Genomic DNA, 25,035 nt, shown 5'->3' on the forward strand with positions numbered 1-25,035 from the left:
AACTTCCAGTCGGCCAGGATCTGCCAGTCGGCCAGGATCTGCCAGTCAGCTAGGATCTGCCAGTCAGCCAAGATCCATCAACCTGCCTGAGCTTCCTCTCACTCCTGAGATTCCTCTCACTCCTGAGCTTCCTCTCACTCCTGAGCTTCCTTTCACTCCTGAGCTTCCTTTCACTCCTGAGCTTCCTTTCACTCCTGAGCTTCCCCTCAGTCCCGAGCTTCCCCTCAGTCCGGAGCTGCCTCAGTCCCGAGCTGCCGCTCAGTCCCGATCTGCTCCTCAGTCTAGTGGGGTTCTGGGTGAGGACTACTAGGCCATGGTCGGCGGCAAGGGTGGACTATCCAAGGACGCGAGGAGGGACTAAGACAGTGGTTGAGTGGAGTCCACGTCCCGCGCCGGAGCCGCCACCATGGACAGACGCCCACCCGGACCCTCCCTATTGTTTTGAGGTGCGTTCGGGAGTCCGCACCTTAGGGGGGGGGGGGTTCTGTCACGCCCTGGTCGAAGTATTTTGTGTTTATCTTCATTTATTTGGTCAGGCCAGGGTGTGACATGGGTTTTTGTATGTAGTGGGATTGTAGCTTAGTGGGGTGTTCTAGGTAAGTCTATGGCGTCTGAAGTGGTTCTCAATCAGAGGCAGGTGTTTATCGTTGTCTCTGATTGGGAGCCATATTTAGGCAGCCATATTCTTTGGTTGTGTTGTGGGTGATTGTCCTTAGTGTCTTGATGTCCTTATTCAGTGTTAGTTTGCACCAGTTTAGGCTGTTTCGGTTTTCGTTTCGTTTATTTGTTTTGTAGTATTTTGTATTGATTCGTGTTACGTTTGTTTTATTAAACATGTATCGCAATATAAACGCTGCAGTTTGGTCCGACTCTCCTTCACCATTAGAAAACCGTAACATTCACTTCGTTAATAAATGATGTGGAACTCAAAGAACGCTGCGCCTTGGTCTCATCCTTCCGACAACACCCGTGACAGAGCATGTTTACTTCTTCCCTTGTATTAGTCATTAGAGGAGAGGTATTATCAACAAATAGATGGAATGGTTTAGGACTATTAGAAGGCTGGACAGTCCAACATAGTAATCAAATCAAATGTAATTTGCCACATACTTCGAACACAACAGGTGTAGACTTTACTGTGAAATGCTTACTTACAAGCCCTTTCCCAACAATGCAGAATTAAAAAGTAAGAACAATTTGCAAAAGGGAAAAAGGAATTAGTAAAACAATAAAATAACAATAATGAGGCTATATACAAGGAGTACCGATACTGAGTCAATGTGCAGAGGTACGAGGTAGTTGAGGTAATTTCGGTAATATGTAAATGTAGGTAGGGGTCAAAGTGACTAGGCAGTCAGGATAGACGATAAACAGAGAAGCAGCAGCGAGTGTGAAAGTGTGTCGCTGTGGCGTCAGTGTGTGTGTGTGTGTGTGGGGGGGGTGAAAAAGTGGGTCAATGCAAATAGTCCAGGTAGCCATTTCATTACCTGTTCAGCGCTCTTATGGTTTGGGGGTAGAAGCTGTTCAGACTTGACACTCCGGTACCGCTTGCCATGCGGTATCAGAGAGAACAGTCTATGACTTGGGTGGCTGGTCTTTGAAAGATTTGAGGACCTTCATCTGACAGTGATGTACTGGGTCGTACGCACTACCCTCAGTAGCGCCCTATGGTTGGAGGCCAAGCAGTTGCCATACCAAGCGGTGATGCAGCCAGTCAAGATGCTCCTAGGTCCTGAAAATCAGAAAAGCAATCAAAAAAATGGTTTACCTTTGATGATCTTCGGATGTTTTCACTCACGAGTCTCCCAGTTACACAACAAATGTTCCTTTTGTTCCATAAAGATTATTTTTATACCCAAAATACCGATGTTTGTTTGTCACGTTATGTTCAGAAATCCACAGGAAAGAGCGGTCACCACAACGCAGATGTATATTCCAAATAATATCCATAATGTCCACAGAAACATGTCAAACGTTTTTTATAATCAATCCTCAAGTTGTTTTTAAAATATATATTCGATAATATATCAACCGAGTGTGTAGCTTTTTCAATAACAGCGGGAGAAACAATGGGCGCTTTACTCACTCTGAGAGCCCCCACCTATCCACTTATGCAATGTGATCCTTCACGCTCACTTTTCAAAATAAAACCTGAAACTATGTCTAAAGACTGACACCTTAGGGAAGCCATAGAAAAGGAATCTGGTTGATATCCCTTTAAATGGAGGATAGGCATGCATAGGAACACAGAGGTTTCAAAATAAGAGGCACTTCCTGATTGGATTTCCCTCAGGTTTTCGCCTGCAATATCAGTTCTGTTATACTCACAGACAATATTTTTACAGTTTTGGAAACTTTAGAGTGTTTTCTATCCTAATCTGACAATGATATGCATATTCTCGTTTCTGGGGCTGAGAAATAGGCAGTTTCAAATGGGTACATTTTTTAGCCAAAAACTACTGCCCCCTACACACAAAAGGTTAATGGTGCAGCTGTATACATTTTTGAGGATTTGAGGGCTCGTGCCAAATCTTTTCAGCCTCCTGAAGAAGAATATGTGTTGTTGTGCCCTCTTCACGTTGGTGTGTTTGGACCATGATAGACCACTACAGCCCCGCTGATGTGAATGGGGGCGTGCTCGTCCCTCCATTTCCTGTAGTCCACAATCAGCTCATTTGTCTCGCTGACGTTGAGGGAGAGGTTGTTGTCCTAGCACCACACTGCCAGGTCCTCTGACCTCCTCCGTATAGGCTGTCTCATCGTCGTTGGTGATCAGGCCTACCAGCGTTGTATTTGGTCCTGGGAGTTGTTTAGTCCCAGTGTCCTTAGCTTAATGATGAGCTTGCAGGGCACTATGGTTGTAGTGTAGTTGTAGTCAATGAACAGTATTCTCACGTAGGTGTTCCTTTTGTCCAGATGGGAAAGGGCAATGTGGAGTGCAATAGAGATGACATCATCTGTTGATCTGTTGGGAGTGGGTCCAGGGTGTCTGGGATGAGGGTGTTGATGTGAGCCATGACCAGCTTTTCAAAGCACTTCATGGCGACAGATGTGAGTGCTATGGTGCAATAGTCATTGAGACAGTTTACCTTAGCGTTTTTGGGACAATGGTGGTCTGCATGAAACATGTAGGTATTACAGACTGGGTCAGGGAGAGTTTGAAAATGCCCGTGAAGACACTTGCCACCTGGTCAGTGCATGCTCTGAGTACGTGTCCTGGTAATCCTTCTGGCTATGCGGCCTTGTGAATATTAACCTGTTTTAAGGTCTTACATTGGCTACGGAGAGCGTGATCACACAGTCGTCCAGAACTGCTGGTGCTCTTATACATGGTTCGGCATTTCTTGCCCGTCACACAGGTTGGTGGCACCTTAATTGGGGAGGACGGCTCCTGGTAATGGCTGGAGCTGAATGAGTGGAATGGTATCAAATACATCAAACATATAGTTTCCATGTGTTAGATTCCATTCACTCCGTTCCAGCCATTATAATGAGCCGTCCTCTGATCAGCAGCCTCCACTGTATACAGGACAGATGTTACCTAACTATCAGTGTTGTTTCTCTTTAGCTTCGTTGTGAACTTCCTGAGAATTATTGATTTCCTGTAGGTTGGTGTGTTCAAGGAGAAACTGTGTGAAGTCTTAGTCTTCTGCGGAGCTTTGGGACGTAGCATTTTTTGAAAGAGATCTGGTTGCAGTTCAGAGTTTACTTTTTTCAGTTCTTGGAAGGCGAATAAAAAGCTAAATGTAGCAGCTGAGCACGTATGGGTCCTGCCACCAAGAAAGGATAAACATACTTTGTGGGTTCTTATGAAACTCAAGCAGAGCTCCTTTTGAAAAGGAGTGACTTACCACCTACCTACCAGAGACTGGAAACACGAGACCCTAGTGAGAGGAAATGTCTGAGAGGATAGCACTCCCACTCTCTCACTCTCACTTTCTCTCTCACTCTCTCACTTTCTCTCACTCGCTCTCTCTGTGCCTGGGAGTCAATTTTGGCTCTGTTGTGTCTCCCGGGGTTTTCCGGTGAGTGTCTCGACGACCCTATTTTGGTCCTTGAGGCAAACCTGGGGCATCTTGGGATAGGTGCGGGAGAAAGACTGGTGAAAACCCATTTCTGAAGTGGATTTGTGCCCTTGTAATCCTGATTAATTTTGACCTGTTGTGCTCATTTGAAACAACACATTACAGTAAGCGTGAACACAGCGAGCTCCAGGCGAAACCAGAAGCTTAGCGGCTTTGGGAGGCTTATGAACAGCAGATGGCATTTTAAGCTGGACTTAATAAATTGTTTCCATTAAACTTACCGGCCCACACATACTGGATTAGGCGAGCGGAACAAAGGAAGGAGGAGTGTGAGCAGAAGGAAAAAACACAATTGCCAACACCACACACGATTGACTCACCTTTTAACTCTCATTGTGGCCACAGTCAGGTGGCCACAATGGTGGGACAAGTCTTAAGCTACTACTGCTAGAGTCACAGAGGTGGACGCCACTGTAATTGGATGTAGGGATGAACTCATCAAGGATGTCAGAGAGTATTTTGCTTAATTGATGCGAGGGTAAACAAATAAACAAATGGATAAACCCTTTAGCTTCTCCTGTGGAGGATTTAGCCTTGTTTATCCTTACCTGTTAATATATAAACACCATATAACACAAACAATGTGGAATTCAGAATAGCTCTCAGTATCTTCTGTATTTTTCATATCCTGAATTCTCAGTACCATTGTTGAGAATCCATTCCTTGCAGGGCTGAAGGATGAATACACCCCCCCCCCCTCCTCCTAAGAGCTCATGGTTGCACTCTAAGCTCTCATTATGTGCTACACGGCCTAGGGTCCCCGCGTCGAATCGCTAATCAAGCGGCCTGTCTGCACTGCAGCTCTGCCTGACTCAATAGGTGCCGAGTGCCCTTTGTTCCTGAAGGCTGCTGTTTGCTGCATGTCAATAGCAGGGCTATGGCTTCAGCTCTGCTGGCTGGGTATACTCCACACACACAGCCTTCAGGATTATAGGATGGAGTCAGTTATAACTCCTGCGTACACAAAGGAAAATATAGAGAGAGGAGAGGAGAAGAGGTGGTGTGGGTCAGGGGCAGGGGGAACCAGCAGATGAGAGTGTGTAATGAACCAGGCGGCTCTCCACTGGCCAGGTCATTGTGATGTATAGCTAACCTCAGCGCTGTGGCGGCACAGTGTGGGTTTTCACCATTAAATAATGAATAGAGGTTGACCCTTTGACCAGCTAATCAGCTTTGCAGGATGTTGAGTCTGAGTGGAGGAGTGGAGCGGGTGGGGAGGGAGAGAGAGAGAGTGACGGACTGGGTTGGGCAGAGCTGGGCTAGGGGGGCAGTGCTGAGCGAGCTGGAGGGGCTCAGCTTGGCTGGGGGCTGACAGGACGTGTAGTAGCGAGAACACAGGGAGGGCTGCAGGGGCTTTCTGTAGCCTACACAGGCAGATTAGAGGGCTGTATAAAAAGCAACCGTCACTGGGGAGGATTCTAAGCCTGGTAAACCTTACTGCGGTACCTACTCAGATTGGTTTGGCGAAGCGCAGCTCACTGGAAATGCTTTCTCTATCAGGGCCTGATGGCCTGTATTGACAGAGCACTTATGTCTGGGCGTTATGCACACAGGCCACAGACAGACACTAATGTATGTGTGCTGTGTCATGGGGAGCTGGGTCACTCCAGAAGATCCATCCTGCTGCTGGGTGTTCCGCCCATAGAATAGAATGATTATATTTCTATGGTTCCACCATTACTGTTATCCCAACACTACCACCTCTGTGGTTATTGTCAAGCCTGCGCTAAAGCTCATTTGTTTTCCTTATTCAATTTACATGTTTAACAGGAGTAAATCCTTTCAGAATACCCAAGCCCTTAATATGTTTCTCCCTCCCTGTGCTGTCTGTCGTGTTCTCAACGCCAGCCTGGGGAAAACAAACAATGGGAAAACCAAACAGTGGGCAAACAAACAATGGGAAAACCAAACAGTGGGAAAACAAACAGTGGGAAAACCAAACAGTGGGAAAACAAACAATGGGAAAACCAAACAGTGGGAAAACAAACAGTGGGAAAACAAACAGTGGGAAAACCAAACAGTGGGAAAACAAACAGTGGGAAAACAAACAGTGGGAAAACAAACAGTGGGAAAACCAAACAGTGGGAAACCAAACAGTGGGAAAACAAACAGTGGGAAAACAAACAATGGGAAAACCAAACAGTGGGAAAACAAACAGTGGGAAAACAAACAGTGGGAAAACCAAACAGTGGGAAAACAAACAGTGGGAAAACAAACAGTGGGAAAACAAACAGTGGGAAAACCAAACAGTGGGAAAACAAACAGTGGGAAAACCAAACAGTGGGAAAACCAAACAGTGGGAAAACAAACAGTGGGAAAACAAACAGTGGGAAAACAAACAGTGGGAAAACCAAACAGTGGGAAAACCAAACAGTGGGAAAACCAAACAGTGGGAAAACAAACAGTGGGAAAACAAACAGTGGGAAAACAAACAGTGGGAAAACCAACAATGGGAAAACCAAACAGTGGGAAAACCAACACTGGGAAAACCAAACAGTGGGAAAACAAACAGTGGGAAAACAAACAGTGGGAAAACCAAACAGTGGGAAAACCAAACAGTGGGAAAACCAAACAGTGGGAAAACCAAACAGTGGGAAAACAAACAGTGGGAAAACCAAACAGTGGGAAAACAAACAGTGGGAAAACCAAACAGTGGGAAAACCAAACAGTGGGAAACAAACAGTGGGAAAACCAAACAGTGGGAAACCAAACAATGGGAAAACCAAACAGTGGGAAAACAAACAGTGGGAAAACCAAACAGTGGGAAAACAAACAATGGGAAAACCAAACAGTGGGAAAACAAACAGTGGGAAAACAAACAGTGGGAAAACCAAACAGTGGGAAAACAAACAGTGGGAAAACAAACAGTGGGAAAACAAACAGTGGGAAAACCAAACAGTGGGAAAACAAACAGTGGGAAAACAAACAGTGGGAAAACAAACAGTGGGAAAACAAACAGTGGGAAAACCAAACAGTGGGAAAACCAAACAGTGGGAAAACCAAACAGTGGGAAAACAAACAGTGGGAAAACAAACAGTGGGAAAACCAAACAGTGGGAAAACCAAACAGTGGGAAAACCAAACAGTGGGAAAACCAAACAGTGGGAAAACAAACAGTAGGGAAAACCAAACAGTGGGAAAACCAAACAGTGGGAAAACCAAACACTGGGAAAACAAAACAGTACGAAAACAAACAGTAGGGAAAACCAAACAGTGGGAAAACAAACAGTAGGGAAAACCAAACAGTGGGAAAACCAAACAGTGGGAAAACCAAACCAAAGCGTGTTTGAGTTTGTTTCTTTATTATTCCTCTCAGTTATTATTGTTCATGATCATAGGAGAGCTTATGAGCTGCGTGATGTTTTTGGAGAAATCGTGTGTTATTGATGCTCCTTTTATTGATAGTACTAATGGTGTTTGTGCAGTTGTCCCTGTCAGGGAGATGAAAATAAATAGAGGGAGCGCCGCTGAGATAAGACGCGTGTTTAATTATTAATTGAGCCATTACTGTGAGAGATTGCCTTTTTTTGATTTAAGGCAGGAAGCTGGCTTCAGGGAGAGAAAAAGCTATTACAGAATTCCCAGCCTGCAATGCAGCTGTCCATCGCTCTGCCAATGCACTAGTGGAAACACACACCCTGTTAAACGGCCTTATTCCATAAATTCTTCTTCTTCAATATTTATAGCATTTAACATTACAATGACATTGTCATGTTCTATTTATAGAAAGCAGTAGAGAGGTCGGCGTGCCGACGGGACTAAGCTACAGCACCTTCCTGGTCGCTCCTCTGCTCTGGAAATCAAGAGATTTGTTAGGTTTATATTACAGTTCAGGAAATGATGTCAGACAACAACATACTACATTTGTCCTGTGTTTTTCTTCTTCTTCTAAATATGCTCTCTTTTTTTCAAAGTCAATTTTCTAAGACAGAAACGCATATTGATTCAGTCAATTCAGTCTTTTCTAGAAGGGCAATTAGTTCCCTTGTATTGTCAATGCTGACATGTCACACAATCCCTGAGTGGTTTGCTAGTTGCCCCTTTCATAGGGACTATTAGTCCATTAGACAACTGCTTCCTCTGTGCAAGACCTCGCTCTTCATGAAATATTAACTTAGCTCCAATGTAGAATTACACTGTGTTGAGTGGGGACTTGACGTCTGAACATTGGCCCAGACCAGATATTTTAGCAATTTCACCTGGAGCGTGTTCAGTCGGCATGAAACGGATAAACAATGGTCCGAAACAGAGTGAAACCAGGAGGCTCTATCTTCACTTGTCCAATACGAAATGCTTGTCTTTGTTTTCCCTTGCAAAAAGTGTATTAATACAATACAACTCTAGACAAGAGCTACGTTTTAAAATGTTTTGTTACCTTGTGCCCTAACGATCACAACCCAGTTATAGTAGCATCCTTTGAAGTCATGCCAGTGCAGTGCCAGTCTTCCTGTCCTTAAAGGGCACTGCCAGGCTTTCAGGAAACCCAACACCTGTCCATCATCCTTATCACCGGCTGTTGTCCATGTCAGTGCCAGTGGGTGGTGCAGGGCTGTTGTGACAGAGAGTGGGATTGTAGTTGAAGGCTTTGTGATTAGGTCTCTCTCTGTGCAGCTGTCTCAGTGGTTCATTGACTGAGTATGGATCCAGCTATAGTGATGCTGGAGAGACGGCACTAAACAGCTAAGGGAACAATAAGGGAGCAAACATCTAATGGAGCAATTACTAAGAAGTCCCTTGTGACCGTCACAGCTCTTTTCTGGGAGGTGGTTTATGAGGGCTGTGTCTGATCATGCTGCTGCATAGCATATTGTTCAATATTATTTTATTCATTTATCATCTCAGCTGTGCTTCCTATTTCAATACAGAGTGATAGGATAGTGAATATGAGGTTTACTACAGTGAATCCTCATACTCTTTATCTAGTCTCTGAAGCATAAAAACTGTTTAGTGCCTAACCACCGAGCAGCCTGAGCAGCAGAGGCAGACAGTGCCTCCTCCTCCACTCAGAAAGAACAGAAGAGGTTGAGTTGTTTCAGTGGCCATCTGAGGACCGCTTGGCTCTATCAGCCATTCCCCCGGCCAGCCGAAGACACCGTCCGGGGGTCAGGGTTAAATGATAAACTGCAGCACGGCCCTCCTGTCTTTATTTTCCGAGTGTGTGATTCTCATCACCTTTACACCTCCCATGTGCAAACTTCTGCCATCAGCAGCGCTGCGCAACAAATCAGCAAAACAGATGCAGACTTGCTGCGGCTGTGACCTCGTGGTGACACTTTCTTACACCTCGGCTGACATTTCTATTTGTGGACACATCACATCACGACCACGCTCGGATGAGCCCGCCGCACACCACGGTACTGAAGCAATAAGGCACGCTCGATGAGGAAACGCGAAGCAGGCCCATTTAATAAATGATCTGCTCATGTTTGCAAGACAAGAGGGTGAGATATTGTTTAATATAACATTTGTTAGCTAACGTTTTCTCTGCGGCAGCTGGCCACACACTTTGAGCAGAGAGAGTGTGGCTGGCTAATATTGGGGATGAACTCCTTTGTCCTCCCTCAGCAGCTGAGAGCATAGACAGGACATAGAGATAGTAGAAACAACCCAGCAGCCCAACCCTACTTAGCAATGGTCTTCCACTGCCCCGGGCCTCTAGCCTCTTTAGAAAACCCAGTCCTCTCTACACTCATAGAAAAAAAGGGTTTCAAAAGGGTTCTTCGGCTGTGGTTCCTGGTAGAACCCTCTGTATAAAGGGTTCTACATGGATCTCAAAATGGTTCTACCTGGAACCAAAAAGGGTTCATCATAGGGTTCTCTTTTGAGGACAGCAAAATAACCCTTTTAGGTTCTAGAAAGCACCTTTATTTCTAAGAGTGTAACTATCCCACTGTGGCATGGCTAGGCTGTGTGATCAAAGGTTTCCTGATGATGGAAAGGCTCATTTGGAGATAATCTGCTCTCCCCTGCAGCCATCTTGTGAGGCATAAGACCACTCCGTCACAGAGACAGAACACTCTCATCTCCATGGAAATGAGCCACCAACACAGCACGGCAGCTTCCATTTTTTCCGTGACCGTTTCAGTAGGGGGCTGATCTAGTGCTGTGGCACCACTCATCTGAACCCAGAATAATAATCTCCTTCTCCAAGAGAAAGACAATCTGCTGCAGCATAGGCAGAGGTATTTGCGTTGTTTTGGTTGGGAAATGCATGATGGTTATCTTATCTCTAAAGCTAGTCAGCCTTGAATGTAATGTAATGTAATGTGTGTGTGTGTGTGTGTGTGTGTGTGTGTGTGTGTGTGTGTGTGTGTGTGTGTGTGTGTGTGTGTGTGTGTGTGTGTGTGTGTGTGTGTGTGTGTGTGTGTGTGTGTGCGTGCGTGCGTGCGTGCGTGCGTGCGCGTGTCAACCCTTTCTTCCTAGTTCCAGTTGTTGTGTGAGTGTTTTCAGCTGCTATGTTTTGTTTGAAGAAGATCCCAGCTGTGTGCTTTTAGCCCATCTGCATTGTTCATTCAGAGCCAATGTTGTTTGCAGATGAGGCTGTAACGTTCATTAACATAGTCAGATAGTAGGTGATTGTAGCCAAACAGGATAATGCTTGGATAATGTACAATCACTGGCAGAGGACAGTCGGCAGCCTAGATGGATATTACTAACATGCTTGTAATGGATTTGACATTTTGGGAAGCAGTTCACACATGCTTAGAAAGAGTAGAAACCCGTTGCCAAGAACAGGATGGACATAAAAGGGTTTAAATTCCATGACAGGGAGGAAAACATCCATACTCCATACGCTGAGGGAGGGGGCATGCCAGAAGGATGCTGTGTGAGATGAGAGTCCACGCTAGGGAAGCATGAGTCCAAGCAAACAGAAATATCAGCCGTGGCATATGAAGTATTTTCATAAGAGTCGGGTGGTCCACTTCTGGTGTTTGTACAGTACACTAGCTCTCCATCATGTGGCGACATAAAGTTAGTGTCTGTGTTGCTGTCAGTGCTCACTTTAAGACAGAGCCTCTCTGTCTGCTACCTCACAGCAGGCTGAGACTACAGACTACAGCATTCTCTGCTCCAAAGAGCACCACACATGTAGGGTTAGTAGTTATAGACCCCGGTAATTAGCCCTGAACTCAACACATGACCAAATGAGTAATGAGATATGCACCACTGAGGAGAGTTGTGCTCAAATCAAACTCCATATTTTACCCCCGCATGGCCTTGCCAGCGTTATTAATCGCTCTCCATGTTTTGTTAAGAGAGACGAGCGGTAATTCGTTCAGACACGGGGTCTGCTGTTTGGCTGTTGGTTTTGGCTACCGCTGGTATTCCCCGTTCTGCGGTTCTGGGCCCGGTCGGCTCTGACTGGCCCACTAATGGCTGCTCACTCTAATGCCCTATTCAGACACCCAGAGAAGCGACTAGAGAGCCTGTTATTCTAGTACTGCTGTGGAGGCAGCAGGACTGAGAGACCAGTGCTGTTTGCTTTGGGTAGAAATGGAGGAGAGTAGAGACAGAGTTCTACATCACCTAGGGAGCACTGAGCACCAGTTATCACTACATAGGTCAACTATTTTACACAGACACACATGCCTTACAAATAGATGTAATGGTCTTGAGATAGTTGGATGCTTTTTGTTTTCTTTACAAAGGACTTCATCCAGATGTGCGGTATGGCCAGCCTAAGGTTTGGAGTGGGTGTGTTGACTGAGTGATAGACTAAGTGGATGCAGTGTTGTGCTGGGGAGCACAGGAGTCCCTACAGGAGTCCCTACAGGAGGCCCTACAGGAGGCCCTACAGGAGGCCCTACAGGAGGCCCTACAGGAGGCCCTGTAGACCAGCTGTAGTATAGTGCTGTGTTAACAGTATTATCAGCACAAGCCCACTGTAAAGCCAGGCTAATCTTGGATCAGGTGCGTCAGAAACGGAGGTAGAGGGGTCAGCGTCTTCAGAGAGGATGAGCCGTCTGTGCCTCAACCCCTTTAAAGCTAATAAAATACACTTGAGACACTTTTAGCACAAGCATTTACACACAATCAACTCAGAGAGAGATACCTCAGTCTGGTTTTTGTCTTTCCCATTCAGAGGTTTAAGACAGCATGCAGATGCTACGGGTACTGTGAAATTATCATCAGATAATAGTCAAGTATTTGATTTGTTCCATTTCAGCTTGCCGTGTGTAACAGTGAGCCAGAAGCTCCTCCAGTTGTTTAGACCGGTTTCATCTCCTGAATCAGAGTCCAATTTCTCCCTTGGCTCCAAATCCCCCAGCCGTCACACCTTCTCCTTCTCTGTGCTCAAAACAAATCAATTATTCTCTGCACATAGAGCAGTAAAGTGAAATGCTACAGCTCATATCAGTTTTGAAACTGACTAACATGGCTACTCTGGTGCTGCCGAGTGTTGGCCCAGTTCCTCAGGCCCTGTCAGCACAAAGTGTGTGTGTGTGTGTGTGTGTGTGTGTGTGTGTGTGTGTGTGTGTGTGTGTGTGTGTGTGTGTGTGTGTGTGTGTGTGTGTGTGTGTGTGTGTGTGTGTGTGTGTGTGTGTGTGTGTGTGTGTGTGTGTGTGTGTGTGTGTGTGTGTGTGTGTGTCAGTGATGAGAGCAGACAGAGTTGTGTGTCCTGCAGCAGGGAGTCAGCCCACAATAGCCCCACAGCTCATGGGCTTGTCTCCATTAGTTTTCTTGACATTACTTCCTGCCCTCTGCTCCCTCTCTCCTCTCCTCAGCCTTATTAACTTCCCCTCTCTCTCTCTCCCTCCCTTCTTCCCTCCTTCCTTTCCTCTCTCCCTCTGAATGCGTGTTTATGGCTCTCTCTCTCCCTCTTGCTCTTCATGGCAGCACTCTAATCAAGAATGATGGATTGGGTGCTAGGAGGCACTGGGAGTGTTTGCTAACCTGATACACCAGCGTTTTCTCACCCCTTTTGTTGTCTGTGTGGAGGACATGAGGGATCCCAAACAGTGGAGGAGGCTTTGTGTGTCTTTCTAGTTAAGCTCTGCATGAGAACTAGTCTAAACATCTGCACCTTAGTCTTATAACTACAGTGAGGGAAAAAGGTATTTGATCCCCGCTGATTATGTACGTTTGCCCACTGACAAAGAAATGGTCGGTCTATCATTTTTTAATGGTAGGTTTATTTTAACAGTGAGAGACTACTTAAGTCAATTACTTATTTCCCCCTTTAAAATGCAAATCAATTTATAACATTTTTGACATGCATTTTTCTGGATTTTTTTGTTGTTATTCTGTCTCTCACTGCTCAAATAAACCTACCATTAAAATTATAGACTGATCATTTCTTTGTGTGCCTCTCTGTGTGCCATTTACAAACGTCCCCTCCTTCACTGTCTTCAGCTGTGACTAATGAAGTGGAGCTATTTTCTATTTTCTGCTGAGATTTACTCATTTTGAATGTATGGCAATTAGAGGAGGAAAATGGCATTTCCCTCTCTCACTCACTCACTCACTCACTCACTCACTCACTCACTCACTCACTCACTCACTCACTCTCTCACTCCCTCACTCTCTCATCTTCAACAGCTGTCCTGTCTCCATCTGCAGCACTAGCCTAATGGTTAAGCACCCCAGGAGCAGCTTAGCACTGGTTACACTCTGAACATAGTCCTCCTATAGGCGTGGTGTTGATTGCATCAGTATGTCTGTCTACTGGACAGCTTGTGTCCTTGCATTTGAAACCTAACCTCAGGCACATCACAGAGTTGATATCTATAGAGAAACAGCCCTCCAACCCCCCCTACCCTGGTCTGGTAGATAGTGTTGTTGCTAGCAGTACTGTTCCTCATGTAGGGGATGAACAACAGTGGGTGTATTTATCATGGAAACTCATATTTAACAGTCTGCTAGTGGTTTTATCTGAATCAATAAAAGTGCATTCTTCTTATTCTGTTTGGTCCATTACAAACTGTATATATTTCATTTCCTTACATTACCCATTAATCCATGAATCATTAATTTTGTCTCAGGCATTGTATGTGTCCTGTGCACAAGCCCATCCAATAGGCATATGTCAATCTTTTGCATTTAGGAGCTAGGCCTATCTGTTTCTGAGAGCATATATTTACTCTGAAAAACTGTGATTTATAGGCTAGTCTTTGTGATTCTTGGATGAGTGCGATGTGAGACATCTGTGTGGAATTTCAATTGGAAGCAGGAATGCATTGGTGAAGGGTAGACCATTGACAAGCTCTAATGAGTACATACTGTAGGTATTCAGGCAGCAATCTAAAGCCTTTGATCATTGGAGACCGGAGAGACTCGAAGGCTGGGCATGCAATAACACCAAGGTAAAACATGGAACATCACAGAAACATGCAACAGTTGATGGATGATCTCATTCTAACTGACGACATTGTTCTTGTTGTTAATAAAAAAAACTATGTTTTGTTGTTGAATGTAAGCTTAGCTTCACTAAGAAGCTTGCTGTACTAGTATTTTACTGGAAAGCAATCCATATCCCGCTCTTTATAAAAGCATCATTTTAAATCATTTGGATTAAACAGGTGGGAATCTACATCAATATCTTGACTAAAACCCACAGTCCAATTCAAAGTGAATTGACACAATTATCTTGAAAGCCCTTGACGAAACACAATCTAGCAGAAAATATTTATCCTACCCCTTCATGGTTCTGAACGGCTATGGCCGCAAACAACAAAACATTGAATGATGGTATGACAAATGGGGAAGAGCTGTCAACCTCCCGATTGTTGCTTTGCTTTTGGGGTCGAGAGGGGAGAACAGTGAGGCTATATATTGAAATAGAGATCAGAGTGGAGAAGACAAGTATGCAGGCTCTTTCAGCTCCCTGTCATGCCACTTGGGATCTGTTGAAGGATTTTCATTCAGCCATTTCCTTCCATTGAGAAGTAATCAGTCACTGAAAGATAATACTATATCCACTTAGTGACATGTGGGCTCATTGCAGGTTCATTCTTGAACTGGTGTGGTGGAGTACCTTTATTTACATTTTCAGATCCCCAGAAAAAAGCATATCCTAAAAACACATCTCTGCTGAGACTTGAAGCTTGGAGGTCTTGTTTTCCTGTCCTGTTTTCCCCTCTTTTCTGTGTGGTATGTAAACCAGCTGCTGGTCTCAATAAAGCATGCTGTCCTGCAGGGCAACAAAGCGGTATTGTTGAGATTGCTAAGGCATTATGCAAGCCTAAGTAAAGCTTCCACACAGCTAAAGAATTACAGCCCACACTGAGCTTTGTGGTGCCTTGTAGAGACTCTGAAAAGGTCTTGAAGGTATCGAGGAGGAAAGGCGGGGAGGCTTGGTTGGTTCATTGGTTGGTTTTCTCTCTCCACTGCTCCATGATGGGGAACAGGAGTTCAGAGCCTCTATTAGAAGTGGCAGGCGTTGTCTCCAGTCATCTAGGTAATTGCAGCGCTGCGTCCTCTCCTGTAATCAATCGAGACAGCTGCCGCCACTGCGTTCAAGTCCAGTAGGCGAGCGTGTCGTGCTAATTAATGGATTGATAAGGCGAGTGCGCTCAGCTCCACGCCGCACCGCACATCACAACTTCCTGAGGTTTCCTTGAAGTTCATAGATGTTTCTCCCGCTGTCTGTCTGTCCACACAGTCCCCAGGGCAACTGCCATGGTCAGGGGTCAACAACGGTGAAAGGGGTCACATTCCAGACTGCAGGGTGGCCTGTGTGTGTCAGAAGAGCCATTAGACTTGAGCTTTATGTTGAAAGGCTGAAAGATGTCATCCGCCCTATTTTCTTCAGGAAGTCTCCGTGGCACTGACCTCATTCGACCCGAGGGGTTTTCAGATGAGGCTGGGAGTGATGGGTTTTAGGGTTTGGGAGGGGGTGAAGGGGTCTTGTCCTTCTGGAACTCATTGTGACCAGAGTTTAATTAAAGTTTAGAGTGGAACAAGGGTCTAGTTTGGCCACCACTGAAGCAGAAATACATGGCTTGGGCCAGATTTTGTCCAGTCAGAACATACAGGCATCCATACTTTTATTAATAAACCTTTATATTGACAGGGAAGTCCTACTGAGACGAGGGTCCCTTTTTCAGATGAATTCTGCATAAATACATCAAACGTATATTCAACATACAATATACAAAATTACAAAATATATATTTTTTAAAACAGACACATTTATCAACATAGTGGTCTCTGATCATTTCTCTGAACTGACGAAGGGGGACCAGAACACCTCATTTCAGACCTCTGTGAGTTTTTACAAAAGGTGCTAATCTGCATCACCCCCTTCGACAGCAATCACGTGCAACAGGAGAAGATGGTATATGCCTGGTGCCACATATGTCCATGTGGATTAGAATCCAAGCCCAGCATGCAGAAACAGAGACACTGATTCATACCAGATAGGGCTGCCAGCCCAGCTCTTCCAAATGAACATTAGGTGCTCACAGTGGATGTGCAGGCTTTGACAGTAAACGTGTTACAGCTACACACCCATCCCATTCTGTTGCCATCCGAGTCCTTTTGTCAGCTGCAATGGACAGAACTAATTGAAACACGCCAGCTGTCCCCACTTTCTACATATCTTGGCAGCCTCTCCCTGTTCATTTCCCATTAACATCTCTGAGTGATTTCACAAAGCATTGCCTTGGCCTCCCACTAAATGCCATTCCAAACGCTCCCAGGCAGATTAAACAGTGTGAGGATGAAGAAACTGACCATCGCAAATTTCACTGTGATTTGATTATTAACGTGACGATTTGCTGCTACTCAGCTAGCCGGCCTCCCATTCCTTCATTGTCCTCCAAAATCATTTAGATCAAACCACTCTTTCTGTTTTTCTTCTTGTAACAGAATGGATCGCAGGCAGGCAAGCAGCAATGAGGTGTTGATTCCCAAGGCTGCGTGGGTTTCCTGTCTCCTGCCAGTACCTGTTTTAGCCATTTTCCACAGCCACTCAGTCGTGAGCTAGAGGTAGCTAGGCCTTGGCATGCACAGACAGACGCTAGAGAGGTCAAAGAGGAAAAAGCTCAACGTTGTGAATTCCACTACTGAGAAACAGGAAAGTTTCCTGTTAGAGCAGTGCCAAGCTGGAAGGGAGATCAAGGTGGAGTGTGTTTTCTACAGAACCGTCTGCCTCCTCCAACTTCTTCAGGAGACTCCTCACTTTATTTATTTATTTTTGATATATCCTTTTTTTTGTGGACGTCCCAGACTGTTCATGTTCTGGTAAAATGATGATGTGATGTGAGTGAACCGCAGAGTTTGCCTTGTAAATGAGAACACCCGGTGGGCGAGGTGACTGCGATGACTGGGGTGGCTTGGATCTCTTCTCTCTGTTCACAGCGCCAGGCTTCAATGGCCTCTGGTCATGATGGAGAGAATTTACATACCCCTATGTTCTAACTTTAAAACTTTATTTTCATACAGGTTTATTACCCCTCTCTCTTGGTTGTACTGCATACATTGGCGGTGGTGACTGTGGTGGCCAAGTTATTCATACACCTCTCTGATTTGCATGAGTGATGGTTTGGTTGGCGACTGAATTAGGACATGATTTAGATATCTAATCCAGAGGGAGGTCGGGCTCGTTTGCAGGTGGCCATCCCAGGTGTGCCTGAAATAAATGGCAAAGCGTTGACAAAGGGTTATGTTCTATTATTTGAAAGTAATCCTGCATTTGGGTATCTACTAAAGTAAACCAATATGTTTGGATGCAAAAATAGTGATTATATGCGCACACAGTAGAACTGCTTTGGCTCTCAATGGTCTGTTGTTGTTTCATTGAAATCCTCTTGTATTTTGTTCATTGATAATTGATTATGGACAACCTCTTATTCACAACCTATTCTCCCCAAGAGGAGAGGGGTTTATGTGAAGTAAGTCATGCACAATCAGTCAATGGGAAATACCATTATACTCTTGGTAAAGTATTCCTTTTTAGGGCAATATCAGTAGAAATGGTACAAATAGGGAGGTTCATGAACCCTTGTAAGACATCACAGTAAAATGGAGGAATGTATTGCAAAAGGAAATAGCAAAATTGTATTATACTGGGAAAGATTGGTTAGTCTGTGGACATTGGAAGGTTGGAGTTAACATCAGAATGAATGATGGATTGGCCACTGTGTGTGAAAATTCAGCACTTGAGGAAATTTACTGTATGTATAATTATTTAACTTCATGTACCGTACATGTGGGCGAAACATTTAGTCCGTTAGTCTGCTGTAATCAGGAGCGGGCTGGTAGGGAAAAATAAATACAAGTAACGCACAACCTGCATTTACATGTAAAAACATCCAAGACTCATCAACTATCAGTCAATCTCCTCAGACTGACATAATGGTCTCTCTCTGTGAGAGACATGGTGTCATGATGGACCACCTAATCCTTTATTGATGGCTCTGGTTGCTGGCAGCACAGACCATCTGCCCGCTCTGTCTCTCTGGATGCGTTCCAAATAGCACCCTTTTCACTATATAGTTCACTACTTTTGACCAGGGCCCATAGGGATATGTAAAGGGAATAGGGTGCAATTTGGAACGAACACTGTCAGTGTAGAGGGAGGGATGGAGGGGAGAGGAGTGGTGGCCAGATGTTCCAGGGGGACAGAGAGGGTCAGATGTGAAGGGTGTCAGAGACAGGACAGCTGTGGAACGACCCCAGGGGTCACAGAGGTCACCCTCGTCCCCGATGGACACATCAGTCACAGAGGGGGTGTCCTGAAGCCTGTCGTCCATCTGGTGTCCCTTTCTCCCTCCCTCCATCTATCCCGCTTTCCCTCTCTTCGTCCATCCATTTGTCTCTCCATCCATTCATCCACCCCCTCCCTCCATCCCTCATTCCATTCGTCCCTCCATCCCCTCCTCCCTTCTCTCAGTGCCACACCAAATCCCCAGAGTACGCAGGCCACAGGAACAACTATAGAAAGATCAATAGTGGCCTGAAATGTCATCTGGTGAACAGTGATGCCAACACTCCCCAAGGGAGTGTCAATGTCAAATTGTGCACTAACCGATGAATTGTCCCTGACCTCCCGTGCACTGAATACGGGAGTATCACTGTCTCCTCGAGCCCTAACCAGGCCTAGGACATACACAGTGGGGCTGTCCTCAAGCACTGCTTTTTCTCCATCTGTTCCATGTGTTTTCATGTTTTTGTACCCATGTTACGGCTTAATTTGAATGACTATCTCAGATGTTTATTGGTGCAGTTTGGCTTGCCTGCTGAATGAAATTGTGAGATTTTTCAGGAAGATAACATTTTGTCCTGAGAGATGAAGGAGAAGTGTAAACCTGAAGTTTGTGATTGACTGTGGAACTACAGTTGACAGTCATCAGATTCAGTTGCGAGGAGAGCTGTTAATTGCTTTGGGCGGTGACAGTATTAACAGTGTAATGGTGCTTTGAGCGGTAGGTAAGTATTACCAATTGAAATGTTCTTGTAACAGCATTAATCCCTGTGATGAAACATGTCAGAGAAGAATTCCTGTCACTTGGATACTACCAGGCCCTCGCTTTACCATCAGACAAGAATACAATCTAAACTTGTTATGGGATTGGTACATTCTCAACAATAACAAACATGTTGTTCCATTGATGGATCACTTCTCGTGTCTCTGTGTGTTTGCTGTAGGCATATGCTCAACACAGTATGAACCAGATAGTAGCTGAGGGCCATATATGATAGCATACCATGTTACCATCAGCCCCTAGGCATACCAGACAGTAATAGGGATTGTAATGTGACCATAACACATTCACAATCAGATCCTGCCCTTCATTAGAATGAGAAGGCAGAACCTGGCTGTGTGTGTGTGCATGTGTGTGTGTGCGCATGTGAAGTGTACGGCCCCTCCCTCGGCCTGGTCTAGTCTGGCAAACTGTTTTAATGAGGAGATAGAGAGTTTCAGGCTGACACATCAGGTCCCCCCTGCCTCCATTACACCCCATTATAATCATCATTAAGATAACCCACCACCGCTCATTGTGTCCTCAGTATTACAGCCAGAGCCGTCCTATTGGCTTCCTTCCTCCACAATGTGTCTAGGAAAGAGAGGGGTTTCCACGGCAACGTCAGCGAAGGGCGACATTTCGACAGATAATTATTTGCCTCGCTCTCATTTTTCTCTCTCTCTCTCGCTCGTTCTCTCGGTATACCCAGACAAGGAATCCTTATTTAAGACCCTTTTTATAATAAAGCCGTATTATTATACCCAGACCTGAATTCATTTGGAAAGTCGTGACACCTTTGCCTCCCCCGCTGCTCCTGTAAAGGCGAAGGGGGAACGTGTTTAAAATCTCCATACAGCGTTTTATTACCCTTTTATGGGCTTTAGAATCCTTGGAAGATTAAGCGGGTTCTATTAAGCCCTGGATATTCCAATAGGAGTCTGCCTGCTCTGAGGAGCTGAGCTCTCACTGGCTGCTGAAGGCAGTAGGCTAGCTCTCATTTTTCACTGGCTGCTCTCATTTGTCACTGGCTGCTCTCTGCGGCGCTCTGAGACTCCCATGGAGCTGTTCAATTGAGGCTCTAGTAAGCCTTCTTGAATCTCTGCTGCATTAGAGGCAGAAGTTAGAGATGCTTAACTTCTTGCGTCGAGCCATCCCGGATCCGGGATCGTGACTACAGCCTCAAGTCCATTACCATAACGCAACGTTAACTATTCATGAAAATCGCAAATTAAATGAAATCAATATGCTAGCTCTCAAGCTTAGCCTTTTGTTAACAACACTGTCATCTCAGATTTTAAAAAATATGCTTCTCTACCATAGCAAACTAGCATTTAGCGTTAGCATTTAGCATTAGCATTTAGCGTTAGCATTAGCAGGAAACATTTTCGCAAAAACATTCAATAAATAATTTACCTTTGAAGAACTTCTAATGTTTTCAATGAGGAGACTCTCAGTTAGATAGCAAATGTTCAGTTTTTCCTGAAAGATTTTTTGTGCAGGAGAAATCGGTCCGTTTGGTGCGTCACGTTTGGCTACCAAAAAAAAACGAAAATTCAGTTATCCAAACGCCAAACATTTTTCCAAATGAACTCCATACTGAAACATGGCAAACGTTGTTTAGAACCAATCCTCAAGGTGTTTTTCACATATCTCTTCAATGATGTATCGTTCCTGGAAGTATGAGTCTCCTTCTGTAACGCAAGATACAATGGTAGCCACTGGGAATTACGCACCGATTTAGACAAAGGACACCGGACGGCCCCCTGGCAAATGTAGTCTCTTATGGCCAATCTTCCAATGATAAGCCTACAAATACGCCACAATGCTGCAGACATCTTGGATGAACGGCAGAGCGCATAAACTCGTTCACAGCATATTCACAGCCATATAAGGAGACGTCAGTAAAACACCGCGTCAAAAATCCTGTTCATTTCCTGTTTGAAGTTTCTTCTTGGTTTCGCCTGTAAGATCAGTTCTGGGGTACTCACAGATAATATCTTTGCAGTTTTGAAAACGTCAGAGTGTTTTCTTTCCAACGCTGGCAATTATATGCATAGTTCGTGACAAAATATTGCGCTTAAAACGGGCACGTTTTTTTATCCAATAATGACATAGCGCCCCCGTAGGTTGAACAGGTTAAAGGGCCATTCTGTCCCAGTCTGTCTTTCTTTCTCTCCCTCTATCTCAATCTGTCTCTCCATTTTCTCCTTCCTCTTTAATATTTGTTCTCTTTACTTGCAGGATATATTTCTGTATTCAGAGTGATTCCACTTCCCAGCTGATTTGCTCTATATTTTAGGTTTAATGCTGCTACCACTGTCTTGGTTAGGCATATTCCTTTCACCCTGCATTTCGTTATGAAGAGAGCTGACTGTGGTCAGGAAAACAGTGAAATATGCCTTATCACCACTAGCACATGTCCTGTCAGCCACCATTTTCTCGAGCAGGGCTTTTTGTCTATAGATTCCAATTAAAGCCTCCTTGAGATTTATGTTCTCTGTGGCATTATTTATTTAGTAGAAACATTGTAGCCCATTAAAATGTTATGCTCTTGGTACTGAATATGGAAATTCATTGGAATTCTCCTTGTTACAAAAGCTCCTTGTCTTCCCAGGGACCCAGATGAAGTAGCTGGCTGGGTTCAAAGTGTTTGGCTGTAGCCTACAGCTTTAGAAATCCCTTGAAAGATCTGTGGGGTGAAGACGCAGCAAGGCCATGATAAGGGGCCGTGATCTCTTTTCACAGCACAATTGAAACATAATTATTTCATGCCAGATTGTGTGCTCAGCAAAGCCCTGAATAGTAGTGGCATTTAACTTTAATTAGGTGTGATTTATTCATACTGACTGGATCGCTCGCAGAAATTGGATCATCTGATTATAGTCAAGCATGAAAATGACCTGATTAAACACTTCATAAAACCTAGGGAGGGAAAGAAAAAGGGATCCTTGGGTAGGAGACGTGTAGAAGCAGTACGGTGAGGGAGAGAGGGGAGGGGACAGGGGAGGCAGGCAGATACACTATATATACAAAAGTATGTGGACACCCCTTCAAATTAGTGGAATCGTCTATTTCAGCCACACCCGTTGCTGACAGGTGTATAAAATCAAGCACACAGCCATGCAATCTCCATTGACAAACATTGGCAGTAGATAGGCCTTACTGAAGAGCTCAGTGACCTTTCCAACAAGTCCGTTTGTCAAATTTCTGCCCTACTAGAGCTGCCCTGGTCAACTGTAAGTGCTGTTATTGTGAAGTGGAAATGTCTAGGAGCAACAACGGCTCAGCAGCAAAGTGGAAGGCCACACAAACTCCCAGAACGGGATGAGCAGGTGTCAACATACTTTTGGTCATGTCATATTTCTTTTTCTTTTTCTTCTGCACACATGGTTCTCAATAACAGTTAGACAGACACTTCTCCCAGCTTTTTCAGTACACCAGGCAATGGTATATCTACATCCTCCCTTAACGTTCCTTGTCTCTTTGCCTCTGCAGGTGTGACGACGAATGAGAATCCAGAGTCCAAGGCTGTCAGCTCGGCCAAAGTATCAGGGCTCCAGCGTAGCCAGGAGCAGAGTAACGAGGTGTCCTTCACTCCGCGTGTGTCCAGCCCCACCCCGGCCTCCCCGCCTACGGGCTCCCCTGCCCCCTCTGCCACCGCGGCAGCCCCCCCTCAGCCCCACCCAAGGGTGCGGCTCTCCTCCCCGCCCCCCCTCCTCATCAAGAGAGAGTCAGAGCGGGCACTGCCCATCCCCACCCCTCCCCTGCTGAGGGCCCAGCCCCACCCTCTCCAGGAACACCGGGTCCCTGTCTCGCTCCCTCTCCCCCAGCACCAACACCACGCCAGGCCTCTCATCAGCCACCAACATCACCAGCATCACCCACTGCAGTACAACAGCCTGCACGACATCAGGTACAGTAGGACCACATCTTATCCGTATGCTCTGGGTCTGTTTAGTTATGCCTAGCTCTCTTACATGAGCTGGGTCTGTTTAGTTATGCCTAGCTCTCTTACATGATCTGGGTCTGTTTAGTTATGCCTAGCTCTCTTACATGATCTGGTTCTGTTTAGTTCTGCCTAGCTCTCTTACATGATCTGGGTCTGTTTAGTTCTGCCTAGCTCTCTTACATGAGCTGGGTCTGTTTAGTTCTGCCTAGCTCTCTTACATGATCTGGTTCTGTTTAGTTCTGCCTAGCTCTCTTACATGATCTGGTTCTGTTTAGTTCTGCCTGGCTCTCTTACATGATCTGGGTCTGTTTAGTTCTGCCTAGCTCTCTTACATGATCTGGGTCTGTTTAGTTATGCCTAGCTCTCTTACATGATCTGGTTCTGTTTAGTTCTGCCTAGCTCCCTTTCATGATCTGGGTCTGTTTAGTTCTGCCTAGCTCTCTTACATGATCTGGGTATGTTTAGTTCTGCCTAGCTCTCTTACATGATCTGGGTCTGTTTAGTTCTGCCTAGCTCTCTTACATGATCTGGTTCTGTTTAGTTCTGCCTAGCAGTCTTCTTATACTTTATACCTTGCTGATATGATATGATACAATACCTCATTGACTTACGTCAGATAGCGTGTTGATTTCCCCTTGCACTGATCAGTCACGTATTTATCAAAGGATAACAGGATAGCTCGAAAGTAGTTTGGCTACAATGTGCTATCTAATGTTCGAAAATATGACCTAGGTGACATCGTCTAATGACCCAATTTCATCCTCAAAACAGGCTGAATTAATCAAAGCTAAAACATTAGTCGTTATCTTGTGTACTCAAAATGGAATTTCAGATCAGCACATCACATATACACATACATTCTCAGAATTCATAGACACAGCTTCCAGTCATGTAATAAACCCATTCAAATTCACTGAACCAGAATCTACAGTTGAAGTCAGAAGTTTACATACACTTAGGTTGGAGTCATTAAAACTTGTTTTTCAACCACTCCAAAAATGTATTGTTAATTCTTAGGACTAGGGGTCCCAACTTCCGGTGAAACTGGAGGGAGCGAAATTCCAATAAATAATCATAAATAATATGGATTTTAAACATTTATGTACATATAAGTGTCTTATATCGGTTGAAAGCTTAAATTCTTGTTCATCTAACTGCACTGTCCGATTTACAGTAGCTATTAAAGCGAAAAGATGCCATGCGATTGTTTGAGGACAGCCCCCCACATCAAAATATTTTTCCACCAGCACAGGTTGCATACATTCACAAATAACGATTAAATATTCACTTACTTTTTGAAAATCTCCCTCCGATTTGTCATCCAAAGGGTCCAAGCTATAACATGTATTGTCATTGTGTTAGATAAAATCCTTCTTTATATCCCAAAACGTCCATTTAGTTGGCACCATCGATTTGAGTAATCCACTCTTTTAACATGCAGAGAAAGAAATCCAAAAATCTTCCCCTAAACTTTGTTTCAACAAGTCGAAATACGTTTCTATTTACTCTTCAGATACCCTAAAATGTAGTCAAACTATAATATTTCTTACGGAAAGAAGTATGTTCAATAGGAAACCGATTTTAGCAGGTGC

The 25,035-nt window shown here is 44.8% G+C and overlaps 1 protein-coding gene across 1 annotated transcript in view; it reads left to right on the forward strand.

The window, feature by feature from the left end:
- Nucleotides 1-25,035, forward strand: part of LOC118358451 (autism susceptibility gene 2 protein) — a 498,631-nt gene that overhangs the window by 447,842 nt on the left and 25,754 nt on the right. The window contains 1 exon segment of the mRNA XM_052479010.1: nucleotides 22,990-23,407. Coding sequence (XP_052334970.1) covers nucleotides 22,990-23,407 — 418 coding nt within the window.

This window comes from Oncorhynchus keta, chromosome 25 (genome assembly GCF_023373465.1).
Source record: "Oncorhynchus keta strain PuntledgeMale-10-30-2019 chromosome 25, Oket_V2, whole genome shotgun sequence".
Lineage (NCBI taxonomy): Eukaryota > Metazoa > Chordata > Actinopteri > Salmoniformes > Salmonidae > Oncorhynchus > Oncorhynchus keta.